The sequence below is a fragment of the Polypterus senegalus genome, chromosome 16 (genome assembly GCF_016835505.1).
Source record: "Polypterus senegalus isolate Bchr_013 chromosome 16, ASM1683550v1, whole genome shotgun sequence".
In the NCBI taxonomy this organism is placed as follows: Eukaryota; Metazoa; Chordata; class Cladistia; order Polypteriformes; family Polypteridae; genus Polypterus; species Polypterus senegalus.
The window spans coordinates 36,555,975-36,580,476 of NC_053169.1; the positions used below are offsets into that span (position 1 = coordinate 36,555,975).

At 36.2% G+C, this 24,502-nt stretch overlaps 1 protein-coding gene across 4 annotated transcripts in view; it reads right to left on the reverse strand.

The window, feature by feature from the left end:
- The window catches only part of pde10a (phosphodiesterase 10A), a 345,652-nt gene that overhangs the window by 256,170 nt on the left and 64,980 nt on the right, over positions 1 to 24,502 (reverse strand). The window contains exon 1 of one of the 4 annotated variants that reach the window (XM_039737894.1): positions 11,627 to 12,968. The exons of 1 other annotated variant lie outside the window; for it this stretch is intronic. In XM_039737894.1, coding sequence (XP_039593828.1) covers positions 11,627 to 12,191 — 565 coding nt within the window. In that variant the 5' untranslated portion in view covers positions 12,192 to 12,968. Of the gene's footprint in view, positions 1 to 11,626; positions 12,969 to 24,502 lie in introns of those variants that run through there. 2 more of the 4 variants (XM_039737892.1, XM_039737893.1) reach the window with 2 other exon arrangements.

The window sequence follows — 24,502 nt, forward strand, 5'->3', positions numbered from 1 at the left end:
AAGAAGCACTTATTGCTCAAGTAACACTTCTGCCACACTTTAAGTGTGAACCCTTATTGCTTATTTTAGTCTTAAACAGCTGTATTCTCAGTTTTTAATTGCTTCCAATTAGCAATAACATGCAAATGACAAAAGATACGGAAGAAGATGATCCACTGTGGCAACCCCTAATATGAGCAGCTGAGAGAAGAAGATGCAAATAACAAAAGAGACCAGCATTTCTCCATTTAGTTTGTTGCCATTTACACCTGTGTGTATTTATAATGCACTATTGGGCTTAATTAAACACTTGGAAAGAATGGGAAGAGAAAAAAAGTGAAGGACTGAGAATTACTGATTCATTTTAGCCTTCAAATCATTTGGATGATATCCTTAGGGGAAGAAAATCTAGGATATGAGAATTACCTGACATAGCAGAGTTAAAGCACTAACAAGCCATGAAATTCAATTATTGGCAAGAATTGCTTTCTAATTAAGCAACTGGGTTAGAACAAAAACCTGCAGCCACTGTGGCCCTCCAGGACTGTGACTAAGGACCCCTGGCATAGATAGATTGTTAGAGGGGTGTTTTAATGCCACTGTGCATGTGGACCTTTACAGATCCACTGTATGTGTGTGTGTGTGTTCATTTCTTTCTATTATTCATCATCCAGCATGTGCTCTGGTAGGGCAAACAAACTGTCAGTGGTGTTCACTTAGAAATTTCTTTGTGCATGTGTGTGCACTTGCACATGCCTTTGGGCATGTCCACATGTACATTTAAATAAATTTGATATTTCAGAAACTAGTCATGCATGTCTGTCCCGTGAATAAACAGAGCAGACTGCAAAAATCCCAGTTAAATTAAACAATTTCTACAACAGATATCATTGGACATAGGTCAAACAGTTTTTGTAGGATATGGAGAGAAGTACTGGAGCAAACTGGACCGAAAACAACAGGCCTGCAGGCTGTAACAAGGCTCACACGAAGCAACTTGTTTGAAATATACAGATCCATTTTTTCAGAAATGATTGTTGTACATAGATAGATCTCAGACTTCAAAAACACTTTTCTAAATTTTTGTATCATTGCCAGGATGTTGAAGAGGAAGGTGATTGTATTTTGTTCCTTAATGTGCTTTAAATTTTTAAGGCTTATGACGCAATTTTACGACATTTGAAACTGTAAGCGCACCTTTCTTTAACTTAAGCAGCCTGTTATAACAAAGAAAGAGGAAGTGCTAGTACAGACATACATCAGTTTTACAGAGAGGGAATTTTATTTTTCGACTTCAGAAAAGTGGACCGACACCTTTGGCAGTCAAATCTATCACGATGAAAGGTCAGAACCTTAAATGGTGAACAACTGGATATTTTTGGTCATGCACAATTTGCGCTCATGCACTGATATGGTATTGTCAAAATGACACTGGACAGAGAGGAGTTAGAGGTGTTCACCCCTTCGACCTGTCAAGCCTTAAAAAGTTACCATCTTAAAAGTATCCATCTATTAAAGAGAAGAACCAGGAAGGAGGAGAAGCAGATGATACACAGTCACGCAGAAATGTAACCTTAAGAAACTAAATGTCAAACTCACATAGAATATGTCCGCTGGCATTGTCAACAACAGTTCCTGAAATAGCCAGGTTGTATTAATCGATTCTGCCACGCTCACCTACCTTTTTATTTGCTTTTACCTGTTGGCCCATTAAGACTATTTGAGAACTAGCTGTGCTACCCATCTAAGGTGGGTTGAAATCTACATAATCAACATAGACCTCAGTGTTAATGTTTGCAGGGCACCAGACAATGCATAAGTCTCTGTTATGTGCCATTTGGTATGCAGTTCTTAAAAGCAGTGTTAATATTTGTGATGTGTCATCTTTTGGAATGACAGAAGCAAAGCAACCGGATGACAGAGAAAATGGTGGATGTTAAAATCTAGAATGACTAAATAAAGGTTTATTGCTTGTTCCCCTTGTTGCTCTATCTTGTTTTCTGTGGTATAGAGAAAGAAGACACACTCTCTTATATGTGAAGTGCAGCACAGTAAAAAAAAAAAAACAATCCTGGGTGAATTGAGACCATAGTTTCAGGTTCAAGTGCATTGCAGATTTAGGCTGTGTCTCCTTACAGGCCATGTGAATGCAAGAATATGAGTCGGCGTGGAGGACATATGTATAGGTCAATGTAACAAAGAATTGGAGTGTCGGAATAAAAGTATCTAATGTTTTCGGATAGGGCTACCCCAGAAACTTTCCACGACAGAACAGACATAGTCATCAAGGAGCTGTACACAACACAAAAAAAAAATAAATTAAAAAACAAACATAAAATTACTAATTTTGTTGGAAAATATAAGACATGGAAATCAGTTTTGATTTTCTTACAGACAAAATGGTAAAATCAGCTTTTCATGATGATTTGAACATTGTAGCATAAGAATCTGAGCTTAACTAGATAGATAATTATTGACCTCATCACCAAATTTCCTTTCCATGACAGTAAAATTAGTCCTGGATAGAGGTTTTGGTTCCAGCCAGAAAATGATTGGAAGCTGCATTAAGCCTGAACGTTAGCCCCTTGGTTGTTTGCACTCAATGTTTAGAAGGACTTTTGTTCATCCAACTACTTATAAAGATGGGCCTTGTCACTAAGATCGCAATCATTCCATCAAGTCCACTCTACGAGACCTCAACTGAAATTAAAATTGTCTTAACATCTGACCCTAAGAAAGCACTAATATGAAGCTCCAGTCCATTCCCAGAGACCACACACCACTGTAAAAATGCAACATCTGCACTTAAATAAACACCCTTGGTGTTCATTCATTATCAGGTCTGATAATCACTTGAATAAAACAGTCTCTTAACAGGGTAAAGAATGAAATGCCTGAACTAATGACAAAAACAAAACTTCCTAGCACTCTTCTTTTAGAGTCCTCGGTTTCAGTCAGACTGGGCCTTTATAGAAAGTTCCTTTAACACGCCAAATTCCTGATAAGCAGTCACTGGAGTTCACAGCATCTTACCACAAGGATAAAAGTAGCGCTACAGTGAAAAGCCACAGCCCACCCCTCCGCAGAATAAGTATGCTCCTGTGATCAAAACTATTACATGCTGGGTCCATATCCTTCTTACCTACACAACTTAAAGGATGGAACACATCACATTTATTTCCACCTGTCTGATTTGTTTATGTAAAATGGGATCACATTTATTTCAATACGTGTGTAAAAAGAACACTTCACCTGTCACACACGCAAGCCTTACGGAAGAATTTATTTTCAAGTAAGAGCTGGAACTAACTTTACTTCATACACCCCTTTATGATTTTTAGTGCTTCTCTTGTGGGCACAGCAAGGCACTGTATCAGTGCTATTATGACTTTTTTAATTCTGTTTCCTTTGCTCAGAATGATTCAGCTCTTCCCAGGTTTCCTCCTACATCATACTGTATAAACCAGGAATGAGTTCTACTAGTTCTGCTCTAGTTTAAGTCTAGTGCTATGAGGTTAACAAAAAGATAACCAAAACTGAATATAGAACTCCAGATGTGGCCTCACACATGTACTCCACACAACACAATACATAACCTAGAAGCCCACCACACTATGTAATCATTTTGGTATAGTGCCTGGTTGTGTATGTGTACATTAATGAATCCATCATGACTCATGTGTTCTTTTTAAGATCGACTTTCCAACTCTATTACAACTGTGTAAGTATAAGGAACATATTTATTTTCAAAGTTTATCTTAAATAAATATAATTTGCCACCTGTTCACAAAGATCAATATTTTGCATAGGCCCAACTATTCGGATCTTGTTAAAACACCTTACTTAGTTATTTTTAACTTGGCACAGTTTCACCCAAATCATGGATATAAATTTAAAAAAAAAAGACGTCAAAAGATCTGCACCTTCGACATCACCTAATTCAGAAAATGACCATCATATTGTACCCCTCTGTGGGCATTTCCATGCTGTCTTTAATGATCAAATCAATTAATTTATTGTACATGTGACAAAGGTTAGGATGATTGGCTTTTAATTACCATTACCCCCTCAATACTATCTCCTCTTTTAATGTAACAGTATCAACTGTCTATCAATATCAATAATCTATATTACAGTTTTATACACATCATGATGAAAGTCTTTCAGGACTACAAAATACTGTAAATATCCACAATTTCCAGGGACTGTTCTTTTAGCCTTTCAATCAGAATATACAGGGTGTCCATAAAGTCTGTGTGCAATTTAAAATAGTTGTAACTTTGTAAGTATATGTGATATAAAGAATCTGTAAAAAGAATAAGAAAGAAGAAACACATTTTTTATTGTTCTTGTTAATTTTCAACATGTCCACCATCATTACTAATACGATTCTGTAGTCCTCGGAAAACATTTTCCAGGAGATTTTCAGTAATACCAGCAATCACATCAGTTATCCTAGCTTGTAAGCCTTCTAAAGATCGAGGTTTGGTTAATTAACATTAGTTTTCACATGTCCCCATAAAATGAAATCCAATGGAGTCAAATCTGGCAAACATGGAGACCAAGAAAATGGCCCATCTCTTCCAATACATCTGTTAGGGAATTTATCATGTAGAAACCATCTAATATGCAAAGCAAAGTGACAAGGAGCGCCATCTTGTTGAAACACTGTGTTCTCTCTCAGTCCTAATTGTTCAAGTTGAGGAATAAAGTAATTTTGCAGCATTTCTAAATAGCTATCACTATTAACAACACGTCCTTCAAAGACAAATGGACCTATACTCAATTTTTCCCCAAAGCACACCACACATTAACTTTGGGAGAATCTCTTTCATGTTCAACAGACTCATGTGGATTTTCAGTTCACCAAATATGGCAAAAATAAAACTTCTAAAGACAAAAAAAACTAGATACATCAAGCTTTCTAATCGTTTTTACAAATTCTATCACATATACTTACAAAGCTACAACTATTTTAAAAATTGCACAGAGACTTTATAGACACCCTGCATAACTTTCCTAAAGTTGCTTAAAAAGGAGCATTTAAAAATACCAAAAGTGAAAACTCCTCTATTATTGCTTTTTATGTACTAGAATCCAAGGTATTGTACAATTATTTAAATATATCTTTATATATAACATGCTACCGTGGCTGTTCGTTTGTCTGTCCGGGATTTTAAATCACCTGTTGATCGCAAACTTTTTGACCTATTGACCTGAAATTTGGTACACATATACTACGAGGTGTCTACTGTCCGCTTTCGAGGTGATGATTGACCTCCAAGGTTATTCCTCTTTTTATTTTTATGTTATTTTATTGTAGAATCAACTCTTGGCAGCCACCAGCAGGGCGGCCTTGTGGCGCATGCATACGGGCGCCATTCTCATCCCTACCACCTTCGCCGTCACGTCCCCTACCTCTTCATATCTTAAATAATTCTTGAGGCAGGCTGAAGATTAAAGTGCCAGCTTAAGTGAAAAAATGAAAGTAATTGCAACACAAACACTGACTTAATTAGTTTTAACACAAAAAGATGCCGACAAAAGAAGACAAGAAGGGGGCCGCTAGGGTTGAGAAAAGAAGAGCTGCTCAGGAAGCAACAAGCGCATCAACCTCTGAGCAAACGAATGATAAACTACAGGGAAAGACTATGAAAACTAGGAATGCTCAAGTCAAGTGTATTCACTGCACGTTATTGTGCAATGTGCCGTTACTGGTACTTTTATAATAGAATAAGCAGATCAGGTCACACTAGGAGTTGGAGATTTGATTAAACTGGAAACCTTGTACTTTAAGATTTAATGCCTCAGCCATTATGCCACCTCACCTGCAATATAGAAGCTACCAAAAACCCTTCACCTATTTTCAGACCTTACAATTCAAATTTATGGTTGCAGTGAGCCAGGGTCTATCTGAGCAGCTTCTGGAGAAGGTAAGAATGGACAAACAAATGGGGTGTCTGTCTACCACATAGCATTTTCCCTCACATACATTCCTATTGATGGCTATTTCATATTACGGAACTTTTTAGGTCATTTTTAGTTGTCTGCTTCAGTTACAGTATATCACCTTAGAGAGTTGGAGGCAGTTGGCGTGGTGCTCCCATGAAGCCAGTCATGTAGCCTGAAACACCTATCAAGCAGGTTTGATTGTCTTTAGTCACCCGGACAGATGGTGAGTTCTAACAATAAATGAAAGATCATCTGGAAGTAAAATACAGTACATATAATGCAGCAGTGAGGGATGAGGAACTCAGACATTTTGGACCTCACAAACACAGCAGAAGCTTGCCTGTCTGATATCTCGTGTGTTTTATGTACAATGAGAGAAGAGAGAAAAAGAAAGAAAAACAGGTGAGATTGTAGCTGAACTTGATGTACCTGTTAACCCTTCATACAGCACCAGCTCCATCAGGTAGCACACTATTGGCTGTCAGAAAAACAGGTGAGCTTGACTGTGCCAGAAAGTCATATTTGACATCCCCAACAACACACTCCAACTGGTCCATGACTCATTAAAAAAAAATTAGGAGCAGACTCTGTGTCACTGCGAGTTGACAACAAATTAATGCTCATCCATAAGTACAATTAATTTAAAGCAGTGAAGAGGAACAAGGAACATGGGTGTTTTGGACACCACAAGCAGAGGACAATCTCATCTGTCTGATGTATTACATCAAGAAAAAAGAAAAATAATAAGGGCCAAGACTGTGTCTGAACGCACTGTATCTGTTATCCCTTCATACAGCACCGGCTCTGTGTGGCAGCACACTATTAGCAGTCAGAAAACAGGGCGAGCTGCACTGTGCTACCAAGTCAACACACAGTCGCTATTTTCAGTCATGTAACTTAACATGGTCTGGTGACAAGTTCAGAAACTGCCATCAGCAAGTCTGACATACCCCATGACAAGAAGTCACATAAAGTGACATAGGCATTTAGCCAAGCCAACTTGTACATCTTTGGCATGTGGGTGAAAAATCCTGATGAAATGAATTGCAAGTCAGCATTTTGAACAAGGAAACAAGAATGATCAAGAACAATCTGAAGATTTCAAAGTTGCAAAAGTGTATTAGTACTGCAAATGGACTCATAAAAGGAGGATAAAGAGCATTGCTAAACCCACAGAAGAATAAAATTGCTTGGATGATAGGGAGGCATAACAATATATGTGGTGAATGAAACTTTATCTTCTGTACATTAACCAAAACCTTGGGGAATAAATAAAAGTATATGCTTTTATTAATATCTCTCTCTATTAACTACTGTGTATCTAAAAAACATACAATCACTTTTACACTCTTCTACACACACAAAAAGTGCCTCCCTCAAATGATTTTATTGCACCCGGGGGGTAAAAAAATCCATTGCTTCAGGAACATAAAAGTTCATCTTGGGCTTTCAGCTGAGCCACAACATGCTTCAATAACCTGAAAAATAAGTCAGATGTCAAGAGTCAAAGCACTTGTTGCATTTAATTTTACTAATGGTGTGCTGGAGTGTTTAAGAAGGAAAATGAGCAAATGTGAAGACCTGACCTGCAGACTCCAGTCCAAGTCTATTCCAATGGGTACAAAATCTAAAAGAAGTGAACATACATTAAAAAAAAAAGCTTTTTATCAGTGCTAATTTTAGTGATCAGCCCAAATTCAGAATTTAAAGAAACAGCTAATGCAAAATGTGTTGTGTGTATGTTACAGTACTGCGCTGGTCCACTGACTGTTCCAGCCTTGCACGCTATGCAGGCTGGGATAGGCTCCAGCCCCACACAACCCTGCTCAGGATTAAGCGAGTTTAGAAAATGGGACGAGATATTACAATAGTCCTGAAGTAAAGTATCTCTTTTTTTGTGTATTAGAAGGGGCAGATTACGTAAAATTATCCAAGTATATCAGCTGACAAAACATAGAGACAAATACAGCAGTTAAATAACCCTATCTAAACAAACTATTCATCATTGCTGTAGAATGTAAAAGAACTGCAAGTACATAAAACATAAATGTGTGCTTCTTGGCTGATCAGTAACTTCTTGGCTTCTCATGAAGGACCGCCATTGTTCCCTGAACTCCAGTCTGCTAACTACTACTAATGAATGCTTGTTCATAACTAGGAGTCTGGAAATGCCTCTAGAAATGTTTTTAAAAACAAGAAAAAATATGAGCACAGCATGACTGTGTTATACATGAACTAGGATTTTTCTGAATTAAATTTTAGGGCAAAATGAGCCTTTAACTTGCAAATCATGCTTAGAACAAATAAATGGTCTTATCTAAAAATAGTCAGTGGAAGTGATCGGTTAGAACAGAGACAAGAGGTGAGCAGAAGAGAGAGCTCTCTCAGTTAAAATCCATGCATCCATTGATTACCCTGACCTGGTCAGAGACAGGTAGCGGGAGGCCCACAGCCTATCCCAGCAGCAGCAAAAACAGGTCAGGAAGCAACACTCGATGGGGCACCAGTGCAATGCAAGATGCATTCAAACAGGGCTAATATGGCATCATCAATTAATCTTTTACATTTTATATGCCTGACTTTTGTATGTTTCAGGAAAACTGTAGCAGTGCAAAAAGGGTTTTAAGCCCACTCTAGATTTTCATGTATGGACCAAATTATCTTTAAAAAAAAAAAAATCAGAGACTAATCAACTATATATAAATCTATTCCATTATAGTATTCTTTTCCTAAATTATCAAAAAGTTCATTAGCTGCACTAAATTTCATTATCTACTTATCACAACAAACCAGAGGAACTGCTTCTTTGAAAATGAGGTACAGAGCTTTGGATTCAACTCCCTCCCGATCACTGTTCAGGCATTCCCAGTGTTGTCACTTTGGTTTTATTACAAACACATTTGCATTAAATGAATTGGAACTGACAGATTGCATTAGCCTGAATAACTTATGTTCATCAAAACTTCTTAATTAGACTAAAGAACTTACTAAAGGACTGACGCACTGTACAACCTCCTCTCAGCGTACTGCTTTTAAAGTACCTTTGTCGACGCACGTCTCAGCTGGTAATAAGACATACACAATGGTGACTTCTGCATCAGCATGCTGTAAAGTGATGAAAAGGCATGTCGCTGCCACAGATATACTCTAAACCAGGTCTGTCTTAACGCATGGGCACGCTGGGTAGTTGACCAGGAGCCCCATGCTAATCTATGTATGTTGTGACTTGCTGTCAATAAATAAATACTAAACTATAAATATTTCTTATTGTGTTACAAGTGGACACTGGCATTCGCCTCTGATTTAGTATCACAATCACCTCTGCAACCTCACGTGCATGTATGTATACGGATCTACATAATGTAAAAGCATGTATATGTTAACATCAATTAAATTCTCTGCAAAGAAATTTTGCAAATGTTTGTGTTGAACAATTGATTAATAACAAATAAATCATAGCAATTTCATGCTGTGCCATCTCCATCTCTATGGTTTACCAACTGAGTGTCATTTATATGTTGAAATTTGTGTTTTTCAAGGATAATGATATATTGTTCAAATGTTTATGTTGATTAATCTTTGCTGTACAACATGTTTTTTAATGTTTAAACGCTGATTTTGTTGGAAGTGCCAATACAATAAATACATGTTTAATTCTATCGACCATTTACATTTTTATTCCTGTGAGTGGTTGTGTAGGTAGGGGCCCCAGTGCACTGCTTTGCCCGGGGGCCTATAATGCTGTTGAGATAGCTCTGCTTTAAACACAAGGGTGTCAGAGAATTCAGAGAAGTGAAATAAAATTGCCATATTTCAGCGGTGTAAAGAATACCTCAATACAATAATTAAAGCTGCTGCCAGACAACTCTGGTGACCAGAGTTCAAACTTCTGCCTGGTCACTATCTGCAAGGCAATGTATCTGTGCACTGCACAATGGATGGACATCCCTACCAGGGTTGGTGCCTACAGTGGACCCATATGTGCTGGGAAACACTTCTGCCCTCTTTAATGAATATGTGCATTATTTAACAATGTTAAGATGGACACTGCAAAAAACGCATAAGCAAAAACTAGAAAAAAAAAAACATGAAAAGAGAACTGTTTTGCCTTTATTTAGAAAAAAAAGACAATAGGACAAGCAAAATGACCTTGGCAAGATTTCTTCAAATGAAAGATTATTAAATGCAAACTTCTTGATAAGCCAACAACTCTTACAAGAAGGACAAGATTTAAAAGCTTCATATAAAAGATTTTTGCTTGCTTAGGTTTCATTTTTTGTAAAGTCTGTTGGACCTATCAAACCTTCTACACTTGTTATTTAAACACTTGACAGGATGTCAGCAAATTTATGTTTCAAAAATAAACATGTAATTTTTTGCAAAACAACCACACTTAACCTAATGAATTTTTCACAAGGATCACAAAATAATTACCAGCATCAACTTAGTGTCTATAGGAAAACACACTTTCCAGATATGTATTTTTATGAATTCCTTTCTTACTACATATGTTTCATTTATCACTTGATAATACTGTGGTGTTGACATTCTCTCTAATCTATGTATCACATTGACTACAGAATCACAAAAGACTTTAAAACCATTAGGGGGAACATTTTAAAAAGTTATATAACATGTCCAAAGATATTTATATCCACCCATAAACTCACTTAATTCCATTTCAGGGAGCCTATCTCAGCGACATTTGTTGAGTAATTGAATACTTGCAAAGCCATCATAAAAGTCATATTTATTACAAAGCCAGACACTAGGAATAGGATGATGGCTTGACTGACCTTCAGTTTACTGATGGTCCTAAAGTTCATCTATGAAGAGGCAGGTGGTCGTCCAAACATAGCTATCTGGGCTCTCTCGGAGATTAAAAGTAAGGACGGGATTTGGAGCATTGTCATTTTGATTTTCAAAATCCACAGTCCTGCCAGTAACTGGAATATACACTGATCAAATGTGTATTGAAGTGCAATTACAAGGGATACAGAGTAAAACCCAGCCATTTAATTAAAACAAGAATATGCACTGACTGCTCGTATTAAATTGCAGTGTTGGAAATGTGAAAAAGTGCTGTTCGCCCAGGATTAAAACGACTGACCATGGATAAAATGTACTGTCAGCAATCCGGTGATGCCATTCAGACTTTACACGCGAAGCGGGAGTCATGTTACTTAATACAAAAAAAAAAGTTTTTATTTTCTAATCTATGACAAACCTTTCCTTCGTATCAACTTTACTTACGAAATCCGGCCGCAATGCAAAAAAATGAGAACACGTTCTCAGGGCTGTCAACGCGTGCTTTTCACGGCTTCACCTGATCAATCAAATCGATCGCTACGCCTGGGAAAACTACTGGCGCCGATTGCTGGGAAATCGGCAACACGTCAGAACACGAAACCAAATCTTAATCTCTGTATTATTAATATTATTTTTAGGTAGACGTGAATCAATAGTCGCTACAAAGCATGATTGGCGATTAAATCTAGTTTAGATGACGTGCACCTACCTGTTAAATCGACGAATGATGGAGAACAAAAAGGCGCACGCTAGCGGTGAAAACTTAAAACTTTGTAGCCGTTTACGTGATCGTACAATGTGAGGGTAAAGACAGCATAAAGCAACGCGCGCCTTGGTGCCAAAGGTAAAGTCACATGTAGGAATGAAAACGAACGGGATCACCTACTTGTGCCCAGAAAGCAGTCGGTAAACCTCCTGAAGCAGCTCGTGGAGGGTCCATCTTCCATGTCTGACTCGAAATGGAAAGGTGTTGAAGAATACAGGGAAAAAAAGGAACCCCTGTGCGAATTCCTGCTTAGGGTACTCCGACTGTTTAGGAAATGATTAGACCAGGACGACGGTTGAAAGGAGTTGAAAAGTCGATAAGGCTCGTGCAGCACAAATCCTTGAATGGGATGAGCGGGGGACGGTGCTGGCGAGAGGAGCCGTGCACTTGCGGGGTTGGAGCCAAATGCCGTTTCGCCGCTCCCGACTTGCACTCCGCCGGCTTTGTTGCTGAAGGGAGAGGGAGACGGGGAGAAACAAGAAGCAGCGTTAGATCTTGCGATGACGGAGCTTCTTCCGCGGCTGTTGCCGCTGGGTGTTGCTGCTAGGAGAGGCGAGCTGCCTGCCCAGGCGCCTTCCACTGACAAAGTGCTGTATATGTTGATGCTGTTCCTGCATCTGTGTTGCTTTCCCGCAGCCAGGGGGGCTTGGGGGCGTGATGAGACAAATTTCTCGGGGCTGGACATCCTCCTTTTTCTCTCTCTCTCTCTTTTATACCATCGAGGCAGGACGTTTTCGGCGCATCAAGAGGAATTACAAGAAGGAATCAAACAAGAAGGAAAATGGGAGGGATGGCCAAATTCCCATGAGTTTGCATTAGCGGTAGCAAAACACTTCTGTTGTCTTGTCACTCTCGGGAGCGGCACTGCTCAAAGCGCACCGTAAGGGTTAATTACAGACTAACAAGTCTCCTGTGCTCCGGGTTAATTAGTTTTTTTTTCTTTTTATTTCAACTCTTTTAATTTTTTATTTTGTAATTTTAAGATGAGTCCATAGCGAAGCAGACGTTCACTGAACAGGGAACGCCTACCGAAGCTTAAAACTGTCCCCAAGGAAATGTCAGTACATCCAGATCTACATAATAAGACGTAGAAAATGATTTTGGGTTCGCTGTCGTTTGCAGTTCGCTCGTTTCCTCTTAAATTGGTACGTCAAGAGTGCATAGGCACCTCTACTGCACCATGAAACAAGTCTGCGGCAGCAGTTGCGGGCGCAGCCTGATGCATCTGTGACGTCAGCGAGAGCCGGTGTGTGCAGTGAAGGAAGGTGCTGAGTGATCGCGGAGAGCTGCAGACCCATACCCCCCCTACCGCGCCGCGCTACGCTACGCTACGCTGGTATTAATGACTGAAGAAAACGCCAGCACGGACATTCAGCACCGATCATCTGTAAAGCAGACAAGCATTCACTAACCGTGAGGTAGATGACGTGCCGCCTCGCCAAACCTTTCTTGACTTGGATTCTTTGGATATTTGGAGACTAAACAAAAATTAAATTAATTTCGCGAGTAAAGAAAGGAATATATGAAGTAATATGCGTGAGCGGCTGTCTTAATAATGCCATGGCTGAAATAGCACTTAATGTAACGGTTGACGTATTTTAAATAGGAAATGCATATTTTCTTTGAAATCATGCAGTTTAAAACATAGGACAATACTGCTGCCTAACCAGTTACATTGCTTATACATGAATGCTTAGGTAATTGAACATTTTTATTTTTAAGATAACATTTTATTTTAGGAGTTCCTAAGTAGTCCACAAGTAATATGGCGCAACACGTGTTAAGGAATTTCTATCTTTGTGAATTTCTCTTTCACCCTGTCCCCATGTAATGTGCCAGCGGCAGCATTCTCCTCTTAATTGGCCTTACTACTTTACCACCTTAAACCACCATGACTGCTGAACTTAAAACATCCATGCATTTTCCTAATCCAATTTGATCTTCTGATGTATTAATGCCTTTAGTATAGATAGTGCACGGAACACACTGTAGGGATTCTTAAAGTTGCCGGGTGTTTTGTATTTAAATATTTCTGTCGCCTGTTTGCAAATCGGCGCAGTGTTGTGACGCTCCCCACCAAGTGCGCTATAAATTACAATTGTTGAATAAATAACATAAGCATGGTACTAGCACAGCTAAAGTGTACCCTGAGAACAAGAAACACAGATCAACTCCCAGGGTTAATAAATATGTCCATCATACAAATGAACTGCCTGCCAATATGAAAAAATGCCCCTTTGGTATCTGAACTTAAGACAATGCGATACCGTTCCCTTATTACAAATGGTGGTTCAGTTCGTTATGTAAATCACGTTAGCCATGTGTCTGTAATAAAATTGTGATTGTTACAGTTGTAGATCCCAACTTGTAATTGATTTGCAGGCATGCTGGTGCATATTTGAGGAGGTATTTGTTGTTTGTCATAATATAATATTTTATTTGTTGCGTTTCTCAAAATAGCCAGAATTTCCTTTTTAGTTAGCCAATAAAAGGTGTCATTTTGCTTGGCTTTTCTCTACATTCATAATGGCTAACACGGTACAACACCCTTGCACCCTGGAACGAATAAAATGCTATCTATGTTTATTCAGTTTTTTTTTTTTGGTTTATTTTTATATCTTGATATTCCTTTTTAAGGATTCATATATATTTTTGGAATAGACTTCTCTAGGAAAAACAAAAACTGCTAACTTTTTGCGGGGCCAAGCTAGGCTGTTTTGAAAACAAGGCGTAATATGATGGGGGACCTGCTAACCACTTAATGTTTAAACTTCTAATTCACAGTAGACTGTAAGTGGAATTTACACATTATAAAATGACAAATCAGGCATTATAAAATGACAAATCAGGTAGATGTTCGAGAAATAAGGAGGATAATGTTTTATGTTCTGTTTAAAGTGTAATCTGTTTCAAATTTTAACGCATTTCTGAAAAACAAGTAATTATTTCCAACTTGTCTGTTAATAAAGACTGCTTTAAATTATCTAAATCTATCTATCTATCTATCTATCTATCTATCTATCTATCTATCTATCTATCTATCTATCCCTCCATCCACAACCGCTATGGACGCTAGCAGGTGTCTTAACAGAAGGGGGTATGTTAACTAGACTTTTATTTTGGCTATTCAAAAGGTTCATGGTCTCGTGGGGTTTTATTTTCTCCAGGAACTTGGATAACTGCAGTTTGTATTTTCCTCTGCTACACCGCCAGTCTAGCTGTCTATTTTGATTTATCTTAGATCCTTAAACTTTGTTTTATTAATTTTTAAAAATATGTCCCTTGCCAAAGGTATAGCCACAACATAGATCTACTTATAAATATATTGCCGTATATTTCACTAGACATATGTTAAGTAATATGTACATCTTGGTTCCATATTTTCCGTTATTTTATTTCCTGTAAATTAGCGCCCGCGGTCTTGTCAGAGAGGATCATTACAAAATACACAGATGGACCTGAGTTTAATGTCCTGTAGTTCTTCGATGACTGATCTTTCAACCGAAATCTCAAAGTTGTTTCAAGTTGATTGCTAACTGTAAATTCTCACCATCTGAATACGCCAAGGCAGGTGGTGAATACGCCCTCAAATTAACTGGATTCCCATCCAAATGATATCTATAGCTCACCCAACCCCCGCCTCTGTCCGTCAAACCCGCTTAATTCTATTCAAGGAGTGCCAGGATAAAAAAACAGTCCATCATAAGGTCCACACACACCACTACTGGGTCAGTTCAGCCAGATATCTTGACAGGGAACACCAACTCTGGGAAAATGTGCAGACTCCACATGGGCAACAAGCCGTCGAAAACTGGAACCTGTTACACTGGAGCTGAGAAGCCGCCGAACTAACCGCAAATATTAAAGTTTCACACGTTTGGAATCCCACCCGGAATAAATTGCCTGTATTAGACCATTTTTGTTTGATTTTAATTTCAATTCATATGACAAATCTAGCTAATGAACTTTAGAAGGAGCTCGTCAAATTTGACTAATAGCATTTAATCGATCTTTAGTTTACACAGCGTCTGTGCAGATGGACTAAAACGAAGACGCTATTTATGCATATTTTTTATTTTATTCAAGTATGGTAAACGTATAGTTTAAAAAGGTACATAAGAAGCTCCTTTAAAATGTCATATGCATTCTATATGTATTACAGTGTTTGAATTACAAAACATTAACCTGTTGTCCACAATACATTAATGCATATTTCAAAAAAGGGAGTACAATGACCTTCATTTTTTTTAAAGAAAAAGATAATAAAGCGTTTAAATTCATATTCAAAGAAAATAATCCGCCAGTAATCCAGGATGAAACAGAAAAACGAGATTGCCGACATTTTATGATACGATTATCGAAAACCTCCTGATTTCCAACATTGGTTAACGCGGCATTTACGACTTCCTTGTAAACTCATTCCCAAATTTTAACGATATCATTAGTTGAAAGCTACATTTTTCTGTCATTAAAACTGGCAGTTTCTATAAAACAATAATGTGTTTCTTTTAAAAATGAGGACTAGAAAATGGAAATGCGCAGGCATCAGTCTACGATGGGGCAGAGCAAAAAGTTTTGAGTCTTTACTTGTAAAATAGGAAGAAAAAAAAAAACAACTGACTTCAGCTTTGCTTTGTGAAAACTATGCAAATGTGTTTATAAGTTTAATGGGTGAACTTGCCTGTGTATTATAACAATTAACGTTCAAATATAAAATGTTGAGATTATTACATGAGCTACACGAACTTCTTCCTTATTATAAAAACGCACGTGTGCTGTGTCTGCAGTTCCTTTATAAAGTATGTAAAGGAATGACGCATTTCGCCTCGTGGCCCTTTAACCTTTGTAAAATCGCCGCGTTTCATGTTTCAGTAGCTCGGTCATTTTACAAAATTGCACAGAAGCGCCGAAAGCTATTATATATATATATATATATATATATATATATATATATATATATATATATATATATATATATATATATATATATATATATATATAAAGAGAGAAAAAAAAGATTCAAAAGTAACCCAAGAAATATATGAACTCTTTCTATATGCCTCCGTTTTCTCGGCGACTTTATCTTACTTCTTCTTGTAAGCAAATTTGAAGCAAAACTTACTGCAATAGATTGGGTTCCACAATCATTAACAAAAAATCTTTAAAGGCATGTGCTGTTCAAATGTCCAATATAAAACAAAATCATAATTACTTGTTTCAATTGTAAATATAAACGTTATTCATAACAATATTTACTAGTTACTGCAAAATAATTCAAGTATTAACTTGCGAATGTTTATTAGAATAACAAAACACGCTATTTTTGACGCTTCTTCTCAGATGGGATTTACTCATTTAATAATTAACATTAAGAAAAACCGTAAAGAATATGACTTCAACCCTGAAAGAAAGAAAAAAACAAAACATCAAAGCGATTCGCCTCCAGAATGCTATAGTGAAGCAAACCACTCTGAGGTTTCTAATTGCTGATTTTTTTTTGTACGGGGTTAAGTAGAATTATTATTATTATAGGGCGGTTTACACAAAAGACTTGCCGTATTATTCTGACGTATCATTGACGTCAATCAGACCCCACACATTGGTCGATGGATTGGATTGTAGAAAAACTGGTTTGTAGGATGGATAAGAGGCATAGACTTGCTGGTACGCTGTCTATTTGAACGAATAAAATCTTTTTCGAAAGAGTTTCCGGTTCTAGCTTAAAAATTATTTTCCCTAACATTTTTCCTTAATTGATTTAATATATTTCTTCGCAGAAGTTTGTCAAGTAATATTTAATCTAACACATATGGACTTTTAATTTGTAAACCGTCATTACATTACTACATATGACTAGTATTTGAAAAGAAAAAAACATGACCAACCGATTTGTATTTTTTTTTTCAATGAATGCTGGACGCTTACGGCAAAACTATTTGCTTAAATACATATTGATTGTTTTGAGGTTTTCATCTATAGGACACGCATTAAACCTTACAAAATAGCCATAAACGAGTGATGAAAGAATCACAAATTTATTTCAATTTTGTCTTATGTTGTTTTAATTAATGCGTCAAAATCTGCACACATTTACATTTACAAATAAAAATAAAAGTAAACGCAATGCATAGAATTCAGACCAAAACATATACACAAGAATATAACAAAGAAAAAAGTAAGGTACGGCTGGACGTAATTTTATCTTTCTTTCCCGAATGCAATGCAATTAGACTTCTCGGAAGTGCTCTTAAGGTGAGGGTTATTTTCAAAACCACCACCATACTTCAAATGCATCCATCCATCCATTTTAAAATTCCGCTCTACCCAGTATAGGTTTGCAGAGAACGGGAACCTGACCCAGCATCAACGAGTACCAGGCATCAGACATTCCAATTCGGATGCTATCCTTCGCAGCAAATAAAACGAGCAGATGCACGAACTGCAATAGCTGATCTGTGTGCACAAGGGAAGATAAGAAAGCACCCGAGGTAAAGCCACTAGCACGCCGGCAGCAGGCTTCTCATTTACATCAACAGACTGCGAAATGAAATATTTATTATGTTATTATGTTGGGTTGTGGTTAACTTTTAAAATACAGTAAATTAAAAGAAAATCATTTTTTTAACTTTAAAGGTGTAAATACTGTTCTGTAAGTGAAGAGACTGGAGCCAGTCCAAGTCTGAATCGGCGCTGGCAGACAGTTTAAATGTACTGTACAAGTGTCCACTCTGATGCATATGGCGTTGCCCTATAATACTGTGACGGTGTATGAAGTTAATGTCATTGTATAATTTAAACAGTTATAGACTGATGCTGCCTGTTTGATTTATTGTATGAGCTGAGAAAAATGAGTTTGCTTCGAGTGGACAAAAGGGATGCTACAACAAGACAGTTTTCCTGAATACATGTTTAAAGACGACTGACTGAATGTTTCAATAAATAATTCGTTTTAGCAATTTCGTTAAATCAACCTGCAGTAAAAATAGATCTTCGAAAATTAATTTATAAATGACTAAGCATCGTTGTGTATGCATAATATAAACTGTTCAGTTTGGACAAGCATCGAACTATGGAAAATGCAGTTGAAAACTTTACAGTTAGTGATCAAAAATGAAATAATTTCACCCAGTTCCTAAATGTACTTGTCTATTTCCTGATCGCGGGGAGCCGAATCAATGGTTTCACTGTAGGAAGCAACCCTCGAAAATCCAGGCTTTGCAGAATAAATTAATTTAGTTACGGCGCACGTCTTTTTGGTTTTTCTGCTTACCCCACATTGACTGTGATGTTCTTAAAAGATGTAAAATAAAAGCCGCTACTTTTTCAGTAAGGGTTTTCAATATAAAACAAACAAGCATAACATGTTATTACATAAGCTTTATAAACGTATTTATTGTAAAGCTATAGAATAACAGCAATTTTACAACTGAATATTTTCAAATGAAATTTTGAAATCTTTTCATTGGGCACAAATTTTCATCTTACAGAATCTGTATAATTAATTGAGTTTATTTTTAAAATATAATCAGGTAAACATTTTGTTACAATCATAACATTTCAAAGCTTGCCGTTAAATAGTGCGCTTAAAAATCTGAAACTGTGAATATTGTTCACCATTTTTACGTTTGTAATATTGCACTCTACACGAATACCTTCTGTTTCCTTAAAGAAGATAGATAGATAGATAGATAGATAGATAGATAGATAGATAGATAGATAGATAGATAGATATGCTTATTATCACATGTACAAATAACAATGCAATTCTTAGTTACACGTGCCTATCAATATTTATATTGCCACTCTCTGATATCATGATTAGTTGCCTTACCTCAAAACTTCTGCCGTCTTTAACACTTATTAAAAAAGTAAGACATATTTAGATCTTGCTCATGGGTTAACTCTTTTGCAATTTTCCTTTTAACTTCGCTTTTTTCTATGGAGTCTGTTTCTTTAATTGTATTCTAATAATGATAATATTACTGCTACTAGTCAGCCCACTATAGCCAGAACACCCTGAAAATCCAAATGCAGACAGACATACAGACATATAGATAGATAAATAGATAGATAGATAGATTTCATTTATCCCCAGAGGAAATGTAGCTTTTAACAGAAGGCATGGTAAGGCATTATGGCATAGGTCAAAATATTCTTATCAAGCTTTTATGGTATTCTCAATATTGTTTGTTTCATGGGTGTCTTTTTCTTGCTTACAATATATTGTATTCATGTATGCATATCACTAATGAAGTGAATCTGGATATTGTATCTCATTTCCATCATCAAATTCATAATCACATATATCTCTAATTTGTTTTACTAACATTGAAGCAGATTCTATGCCTTAGATATCTTTCAAAGCAGTACATTAGAAATCTGAAGAGTTATATGAAATATAGTTTGGACATTTTTCAGTGAACTGAAAAGAAAGAAAGAAAGTTCTGTGATAAACCAGCATATTCCTACTTTGTATCTTGGGATAGGCCCCAGATTTCTCAGCCTTGTAATGGATAAGTAGGCATAGATGTTTTTTTTCTTTATTAAGACTCCCTTAGCTTCAAAAAAGGCCTTATAAATGAACTGTTAAACATTGTTTGGCTTAAAAAACATAACAAAGAATATAATCCACCATTATAATCCTGTATGCTACAGTCCAGACGTTTATTCAATAGCCTAAACTGCATGTTTTTCTAATATCCTGCAGTCCTTTGACTGCTACTAATTTTCATGACTAATGTACATACACTACACCAGGCTTTAAGGAGAAGTCCTTCTAAGAATAACAAAATAACTGAGACAAAGAAATAGTTTTTATCATTGAAACATCAAGTGTGCCAAGGTGTCTTTATAAACAAAGTCAATAAATGACAATCACTGTCCTTGTGGACAAGACAGCAGAAACATGCTGCACTAGAACACCTCTAAGAAGTTAAGCTGCTACATAATATATGAACTGTCCATCCTTTCATTTCCCGCAAGGGATTTTATATTCCATGAACTGTAGGTACAAGATAGAAGCTAGCTTTAGATGAGACCCCAGCCCATCACTGGGTATAATAACTCCCACCAACACAAGGTCACTTTTACAGTTGCCACTTAGCATCAACATGTACATCTTTGAAATGAGAGAAGAAACCAGAAAAAAAAACCTATAATAACAGAGTAAAAACAAACTCTTACAGATTATAACTGGACTGGGAATTGAAACAGGATACCTGCAGGATTGAGGTAGCAGTGCTAACTATTTAATTACTGTGCTGCTCAAGGTCAAATCTAATTAGAGTTTAATAAACAGCACAGACATATATCAAAATGACTAAAGACTCATAATAATAATAATTTAAGAAAATTCCTTTTTGGCATTTTAAAATCAAATCTGGATAAAAAAAAAATCAATGTAATCAGTGACTTTTCAAAAAGGTTAACTAATAAAAAAACAGGTGTTTCACCAAATTATGACACAATTTATACTTTATGTGAAAGAAAGTTCAGGTTTGCAATGTTCTTGAAACTCAAATTTCTATTAGTTATTTTTAATATATGAACTTAAAAGGATTAAAAAGACTATTCAAACAGATATGGAAAAAAAACATAAATTAATGAGTAACAGTTCAATTTTGAAGCACAAGAAAGAAAGTTGGCAATAAGATCCCATTTATTTCCATAGTGTTTCTCTGTTTTATTTTTATCTTATTCTCCATAATTGTGTTAACACAACGAGGTGTTTTTAGGTATCTTTTTGAAAACTCACCATTTAAGAAAAGTATTTGATCAACTATTAAATTATCAAAAATGATCTTGGTCATTTTTAAGTTCATTTTCTGTAACTATTAGTGGTTTCCTGTTTACTCTAAAAACTCAAGTCTGTGGGACACACGCAAATAAGAATTTCAATGAATGGCATGCAAACGAAAGTAATGTTGAACTTGAAAATGAACAATCCATTAACTATCACTATGTATTTTCACTGTAAATCCAGCAGATGATGCTATAAAGATCTCTACACTGCTGCATAAAAATAAACCTATACATGCTTTTTTATGTGCATTATCAGGACAATTCAGCCTGACATATTGTTTGTGCAAAATCATAATTCACATACAACTATAGGACATTGTTTAAGTAGCAGAATGACAAACAACCAAGTAAAGATTTGGCTATGACAAGCTCAAACTCCCAGCTCTTTATAATGGAGGCACACTGATTTCTCCACACCATTTCACTCAGGTAGGCAAGTCAGGTACCCACCTTCAGTTCTAAAAGTAGGAGAAGTGGTTATTCACTTGAAAAGTAAAGTGAAGTTTAAATTAGTAAAATCATTTGTAAGCTAAAAACCATTTGTCAATAGTCCAAAATGAGAATGTCAACTGCACACAAGTCATCAGTTACACTCATTGCCCATTTGTTCAGTCTATGTAGTCTTCCTATGTAATTAATCAATTATAGTATCATATGTGTTCTTAAGTAAATTTAGCTATAAGAATTATTTTGGTCACTGACTCCCTAGCCATGTTTCTTAAGCTAGAATTTTGTTTCACATTCTGGGCTTTGTTAACTTGTTATTTTGTTAACGATATCAACTCTTGTCTTTTAAATAATTTCTTGAGCTGTCTCCTGATTCCAATTCTATTATAAGTCAGCTGCTTGTGAGTATATATGTGTTCTTTTTTCATGCATATTTGATTTGGGGATGCCTTAACACCACCATTCTGTTATTGTTTTCTGCTGTTTGCATCAATTTTTTACAGTGCTTTCTTATTGGCCCCTACCATATTGTTGGTAGGTAATTAGGGTTGTTGCTGCTACATAGTTTGCCCTGTCATGACATGTGTCTTTACCATTCAGCTGCTATACATAATCTAGTATCCAGGATTTTGGATAACTTCAAAACAAAGCTTTTGTTTTGCTGTGCTTGTTTTTTTATAATCTTGTTTAAGGAAATACTGAACGTTTTTTGCTTCAGATGTTTGCATTTTAGTTGTTACTTCTCTGCTTCTTTCACTAATGACTCTGGCTTGTGTTTGACCACAATTCTGTCTTCCCTGAACTAAAACATTCAGACTAGCCTATCATTAATTTTTTGATCCTCTTTTCCAAAACTCCCATTGTTCTGGTTGCTTGTCTGCCTGTTGCTTGTCTGCCTGACATTCAGCAGATGTCATTGCTCTTCTTCTTCCTATTAGAGTTCTATCTTATGTTCAATAATGAATAAACACAATACTTATACTTGTGTGTGAATTCTGAGCATGCACATACCATGTCATAGAGGATTATCAGTAGGTGGACTTATTGGGGCACATGCTTTTATTACAATAAACTTTTCTGCACACCACTAGTTTTCAGTCGCCTAATATTTTTTGAATTTCCAAAATCTACGACGCTATATACAGGATTACTTCTTGTCTGCATGTGTCAGCATCTTGTCCTCTTTTTTTTTTTTCTTGGTCTTTGTCATTTTGTCTCAGCAGAAGGTGCCACTCTTATTCTTCTTCTTACTATTATGGTGTTCTTTGTTATGTAATCGGCTTCTGTAATTTACTTGACAATCAGAAGTTGCTTTCATTTTTCTTTCTGCCATGTCACTTTCTCAATTCTTTTACCATAAGAAACACACAACCACAGGTTACAACAGATTGATGCAACCTTACATTTTTCACATTTCCAGAATGTATCAGGTCATCATAAACTTGCGATTAACACCAAGATCAAGGTTCTAGCCCTAGTAGTTTGCAAGCAGAAGTGTGATAGTCTGACAGACCTTATCATTTTATATATAGAAATACCAGTAACAATTTTGATTCATGTGAACAGCTTCTCATGAACTTTGTATGCCCAGGTTGAACAGAACAAACACACTAAATGGTTAGGCGTGTTTGTAAGGATGATTGGAAACCATTAGAAGAGTTGAAGAATATGACGATCTAAAGAAAGCAAGACTAAAATAAAGGCTATTATGCTGCAAAAACTTTACAATACAAATCAAGAGATGCAAAAATGGCTGAAAAATGTATAACAGCAATAGAAACTATATGGGAATAGCAACCAAATGCATCCATTAAGCACAGGACATATTTTTCTTTTATCAGACTAAGGGATCCTAAAACCTTTTCAGAAGGCTTTGTGGTGGTCTTCTGTGACCCTATATCTATATTGCAAAAAAACCATGTTGAAGAAAATGAATAAAATTTTCAGGAAAACAGTCCTATTACTTAACAATACATAATGCATTAAAAATATTTTCTTCTCCCTATTGCAGGTCTGTAGGCCTATCATAAATTAAAGATGAAAACTGTGTTTGTGTGTATATGCAGACTCCTAATGACTCATCAATACTTGTCCTCAATACAGTTCCTCTTTGTCTGTAATTGACCTTGAATTATCTTAAATTAACTCTTTAAACCTTAAAACCACCTTCTGTGTAATCATTTAAAGCCTTTACAGTAAATCTTGAAACAATTTACTGTATATCTTCCAGAAGATACATGTTGATATGCAATTTTGTGTTCTCTAAGCCATGGAAAACATCCCATTATTCTCTGCAATAACTGGCTGCAGCAATCCACACATAAAGATTTTTTTTCCTATTAAAAAAACAAAAGAAAAGAGAAACAGATTTTAAATTCATGATTCATAGGTAACACTTTGTTAACCTTAACCCGAAAGGTGTTTTCACACAGCTGTTCTAAAAAAATAAAAAAATTCCACTTTTCAACACCATTAAAGGTAAGTTATTTAAAAATGGTTTAATGCCAAATGTTTTTGGATGGTGCCATGACAGGCGTGGAAAATGAACAGATGTGAAGTTTGATGCTATTAGAGGTCTTTTTCTGCGTTCATTAAATGAGTTTGGATCTAAATATGCCTTATCCTGATAAATATGTAGCTAAACTTCAATAATTTCTATGATTTCTATGAAACTTACATCATAAGGATTTTGTTTTTCTTTCCTATAAATATGGTAAGTCATTATATGAAAAACAACATCACTCACTG